The sequence below is a fragment of the Astatotilapia calliptera genome, chromosome 4 (assembly GCF_900246225.1).
Source record: "Astatotilapia calliptera chromosome 4, fAstCal1.2, whole genome shotgun sequence".
Lineage (NCBI taxonomy): Eukaryota > Metazoa > Chordata > Actinopteri > Cichliformes > Cichlidae > Astatotilapia > Astatotilapia calliptera.
Window position 1 is genome coordinate 264,852 of NC_039305.1, and position 5,313 is coordinate 270,164.

Below are 5,313 nucleotides of genomic sequence, written 5' to 3' on the forward strand. Positions count from 1 at the left end.
GATCAAATCCATAATTCTCTTTTAGGTTTTAGAGAACGACAGTGAGAGACTGTTCCAGGGAAAGTAATGCACACAAGACAAGACAAGGACACAAGAGGCTAAGCAGGGAAGATAAGGGGAAGGAGGAGAGGAGAAAGGTGCGATTAAGAGTAAAGATCATTGTTTTATTGTTCGTGAATGCTTCTTTGCATTCTCCATCCCATCAGAGAGCACCCCTCCATGAGCATGCTACTGATGGAGGTCTCTTCCTGTTAAAAAGGAGTTCTTCCTCCCTACAACCAATGAATGCAGCTCATTTTAAATGAGACAGAATTTATTTCAGTAACTTATTTAAAAAAAAGTAAAGCATATGAAATGTTAATACAAAAAAATAAATAAATAAGACCAATCTAAAGTAAAAATTCAGAGTGACTAAAATGCACGACAGAAATATTTGGAAGACAAAGTTTCTGTACTTAAAGCACTGAGTTACTCTGAAGTAACAAACAAACAAACAAACAAACAAACAGTGTTTGATGAAATATGTACTAAAATAAATAAATAAATATTTCAAATAAATACATAAATAATCTGAATAAATACATAAATAAATAAATAGAGAGGGGAACATCAGAGACAGTCTTCAGATATTGTGTCAGTGTTGCGTTGCTGTTGCGTTGCTGCAGAGCGCCTCCTGCTGGCAGCAGCAGGAACTCTGATGGAGGCCACGAGCAGCTCCAGCTGTTCCAGGCGCAGTTTGGTTTCCTTCCTGAGCAGCTGCCATGACGCAGTACTGCAGCCCTGTACACACAGTACTACACTTATTACCACTGTCACTACACACAATAATACAACGAGTACTACAGTACTTGTACTTACAGAGCAAGACAGAGTACTGTTGGCCAGAGTCCTGTAGTAGCTCCTCAGTCTGCTGTTGGCTGGACTGTTGGTCGAAACCTGGAGACAAAGAACAGTTCAGACTGAGGCTCGGAAAGGAGGTGAAGTGTTGGTGTGGGAGGAGGTGAAAGGAGGTGAAGCACTGATGAAGAGGAGGCTCTGGGAGGAGGTGAAGGAGAGTGGGTGTGGGTGCATGTTTGCTCCTGTGAGTAGGCTGAAAGCAGTGAAGTGGGCGTGTCCACTCACACACGCGCTCAGTTCCATGATCTGTCTGTGGATGACCGTCAGGAAGCCCTCCGTCTTGCCGGCGCCCCAGGGAGCGGCTGACAGGTTGTCATGGCGATACAGACAGAAAATAAGCTGCAGACTGTCTCTGATGAAAACCAGCTTTGAGTCCACCTGAAGAGAGAGAGAGAGAGGTGAGCTGCAGGCGTCTGATTGACAAACAGATGTGATGTCATCGATGTGGTCATGTGACCTACCTCAGAGTTTTTTATTTGCTTGTAGAGATGTTTTGGGAATCGAACCGGATGAACTGAAGAGTGCTGTTCAGTCAGCTGATCGCCCTGAAACAGAGAGACAGCGCTTCATTTCACCACATCGCTCTGAGCTGTTGCCAATCGTGACGTGTTGTTGACGTCCCCACATTCAGGGGGTGTCCAAATTCATGGGCTGCATCCTCCTGAGGCCGCATTTGTAGACCGATTGCGTCATAGCGACGCGCAGAAGGCTGTCCAAATTCTTTTTTTTTTTTTTTTTGTGTCCCGTTTGGATCTTTAGCATCAGAACTGTTGTCTTAAGGCCAAGAAAGATGCCAAGCGGATTTATTTTACCAAGTGGATCATCATGGCCTTGCCATATTGGTCCATTTGATTGACCTTTATTATAATTATGAATTTATTTTATTTTCAGTTGCTACAAACGGGCCAGACATGACTGGGGGACAGGACAGGGAGAAAGAATGAAAGAAAGAGAGGGAGAGAAAGTAAACCAAAGGGGAGAAGAGACGGTGAGAAGGGGGGGAAGAAACAAACAAACAAACAAACAAACAAACAAACAAAACACCTGTATGGAGAAAAAAACAGGGTCACAAAATAAGCTTCTAAGATATTAAACTCCAAATATCTGCTCGGTTTATCAAGATATCACATATTTGGAGAGACGTCTTTTACCCACTAGCTCGATAGCTAGCCGGGGCGATAACAGCTAACTCCACCCAAACATGTTTTTCAACCCCCCTGCGGTCTTAACTACTCAGGTTAAGCATGATATATGAGTCACTTAGATAACTTATAAATGTTATTGTTTGGCTTTTTTCAGTGTTTCATTTGTTTGTGAGTAAATCAGTTTGGCTGAGATCAAAGTTCTAGTTTCCACACAGCTGAATAAACGTCAAACAGAAACTGATTAAACAGGAGTGTGAGACGGTCGAGAGTTTACACCAGCGTCCTGTTATATTTTAGATAGCAAGGAGCAGACAGCCGAGATTATTAACTCCACCCAGACAGCGGTGACGCAGATCTGAAGGCTCGAGCGTCACATTTCACAGCCGCTCACGACTGGCCTACTCGACCTTCTGAGGACCCAGGCCACGTAGACCGCGAAGGCCGGGTCCTCAGGAGGATGCAGCCCATGAATTTGGACACCCCTTCAGTCTACACGCTAAACATGTGACCTGTGATGTTTACAAATGTCCTACAGGCTCTGAATGCATCGTTTCAGCTGTCAGTAAACTTTGTCTTGAATATTCATCACGTCTGCAGAGGAAGGGCTTATTCCAGTCAGGTTTCAGAGCCCATAACAGCACAGAAACAGCTATAGTGAAGGTTACAAATGATCTTCTTACAGCAGGAATCTCTTTATCTCTTTAACTTAATGATGTCCTGGGATAATTTCATCACTCTTGAAATGTCTTCAAGGATCCTGGAAACTTTTAAAGGACCCCGGAACTGTCTCTTTGTAACAGTCTAAGGAGTCCTGGAATGTTTTAAAGACCAATTTAAGGACCTGGAGTTAGTGCTGTACTCACCATGAGAGTGAGGAGGCCCCGGGCTTCTTTGCTCGGTTGCTTGTAGTGTGTGAGCCAATCACAGCAGAGGGCAGGGGTCAGGGCGCCACAGAGGACGAAGAGCAGGCCGGTCCAGGTGACCATGATGAAGACGATGAAGATCCTGTGCGGTGCTGAGAGTGCGTGTCCATGCTGCCAGCAGAGTTCAAGCTTTTATTTTACAAACAGGAAACAGAAATATTGGGGAAAAAGTCCGTCTTTCATTTTCCCTCTTGGGAAAAAGTACCTGCAAACTGGTGAGCGAGGCAGGGCGCTGATTGGTGGGTCTTGCAGGTGCTGAAGGTGCGCTCGGAACATTGAAGACTGGTTAGTTTTCAGCGTTTGGACGAGAGGACGACATCGGACTCGTGTAAAAACGTGTTCCTGTCACTCACATTTCACTTTATTTTACTTCCAGAGAAATAATCACAGCACACCTGAAATCAGCGGATATGGTGAGAGAGAAGAACCTGACCGTAGACTGACTCTCTTCATATCATTGTCATTATTAATATTTTTATTGTTATTATTGTTATTAAAACCAACCAGAAGTGTTCTGATTGGTTCACAAACGCAAAACAGAAACCGTGAAACGTCTGTGCAGCGATGACGTCATTGCTTTCTCTTTCCCCTCTCACTTTCGTTTTCATGTTCACGTTCTGAAAGCTGCAAGGCTGTAAGCACTGAAGGAGTCCTGGAAGGCTTTGAACAGGCTGTGAAGCCTCTGTGCTGGAAACACAAGTGCAGGAATTTAAACTGGACCTGTAAAATGTCAGAAACACGTCTGTCACTGTGTAGAAGCTGCAGTCAAACCAGTATAAACTAGAGATGGACCGATCTGATATTACGTATCGGTATCAGTCTGATACTGACCTACATTACTGGATCGGATATCGGAGAGAAATAAAAAATGTAATACGATCCTTTAAATATAAAAAAAAAACACCTCACAAAACTTGCGACACGGCGTAACTCGGCTCATAACCAATGGCGTGTCCAGCGGGGTGGCCTGGGGGGGCACAGGCCACCCCCCAAACCAGACTGGCCACCCCAGGTGCCACCCCAAAGGCAAAACAATAAAATTCAATCAAATATCCGATTATGTTTTCACGGTGACGCTCAGATATCCGAGTGTAAGTGAATGCAGCATCGCTTCTGCGCTATGCGCATCATGTTAGCAAAGGTAGGAGAGCCAAGCACGAAAGATGGCACTGCAGGAAACAATTTTTCGGTGAAAGAAAATGAGGACAGAATAAATGTCCCGGTAAGTAATATCAAGTTTGTTGAGTTTAGTAAACTTCGGCGAAATTAGAATACCAAGGAAAAAATAACACTTAAAGAATTATTGCAGCTGTGGAATATTTCAGACAGTATGCTACTGAGGGCAGCTAACATAAGAGTTATGAGTTATAAGATATAATCTAAGTCGTAACATTGCTGTATGGAGCTGCAGATTTGGTTGCAGGTTAACATCGCTGGACTGGCCATCGGGCATACCGGGCATCTGCCCGGTGACTTATTTTTTATTTTTTTTGTAATGGCATGAACAATGAGAGGTGGTGGATTGGCCAGATGCAGGTCGATGTGTAGAAATAACTCCGTTGTTTGGTGGTGGCTATGGCGGGGCTTCCACAGAGGCAACAGGTGGATGAGGGAAGGGGAGGCAGGAGGAGAGCCCCGAAGCAGCCACCAGTCCGAGTGTCAGGTGAACTGAACTTCAGGTAAGAAGTTATGAGCTGCAGTCTATCTGGGTCAGATATAAACCAAGTTTAGGTGGAGTTTATTTTCGTTGTGCTGACTTTTTACTGTCAGTTGCAATAACTCATACTGCGTTCTAGCCAGTTTGACGGAGTTTTTATACAGCTGGGTGGGTGCTATGATGTTACTGATAGTGAACTTTATTTTATTCATAAGGTTAGTAGAGTTGCCAACGGCTCCTTAAAAAAATGGAATGGTCCCTCATTCAGAGAAAATATTACGCGTTTCATATTGAGCTGAGAAGAGACACAGTTTGTCCCGGACTTTAGCTAGAATGGGAAAAAAGACACAAAGCTGGATTTATTCTGTCTTTACGCTGCACAGCTGCCTCTTCTTCTCTCATTCTCTCCCCCTCCCTCTCCTGTTGCTACTTCAATCATGAAACTGATCAATGATCAGCTGATCGGCTTTTCTCTCTTGTTTATTTATCGCCCACTTTGTGCCAGAAAGAGGAAACCAGCAGATGTCTCGCTAAACAACAGCAGCACGTTTAAGCTTGATCAGCTGTTGTTAGAATTTATTTAATATTAATTTCTAGTATCAGCTGATGTTTGCTGGAGCCACAGCTGTAAAGCTGCTGGTCATGATGTCGGTTTGGATATGTGGTGAGAGGGAAACATGAAGATGAAACC

The 5,313-nt window shown here is 44.1% G+C and overlaps 1 protein-coding gene across 1 annotated transcript; it reads right to left on the reverse strand.

Moving 5' to 3' along the window:
• Nucleotides 1-590: 590 nt before the first annotated feature.
• On the reverse strand, nucleotides 591-3,366 carry LOC113019959 (interferon a3-like). The gene is made up of 6 exons (XM_026163623.1): nucleotides 3,171-3,366; nucleotides 2,906-3,076; nucleotides 1,359-1,442; nucleotides 1,123-1,275; nucleotides 859-936; nucleotides 591-780 (listed from the first exon to the last, which is right to left on the reverse strand). The coding sequence occupies exons 2-6, from the start codon at nucleotides 3,026-3,028 to the stop codon at nucleotides 610-612; spliced, it is 609 nt and encodes a 202-aa protein (XP_026019408.1). The 5' UTR covers nucleotides 3,029-3,076; nucleotides 3,171-3,366; the 3' UTR covers nucleotides 591-609.
• Between the last annotated feature and the right edge of the window lie 1,947 nt (nucleotides 3,367-5,313).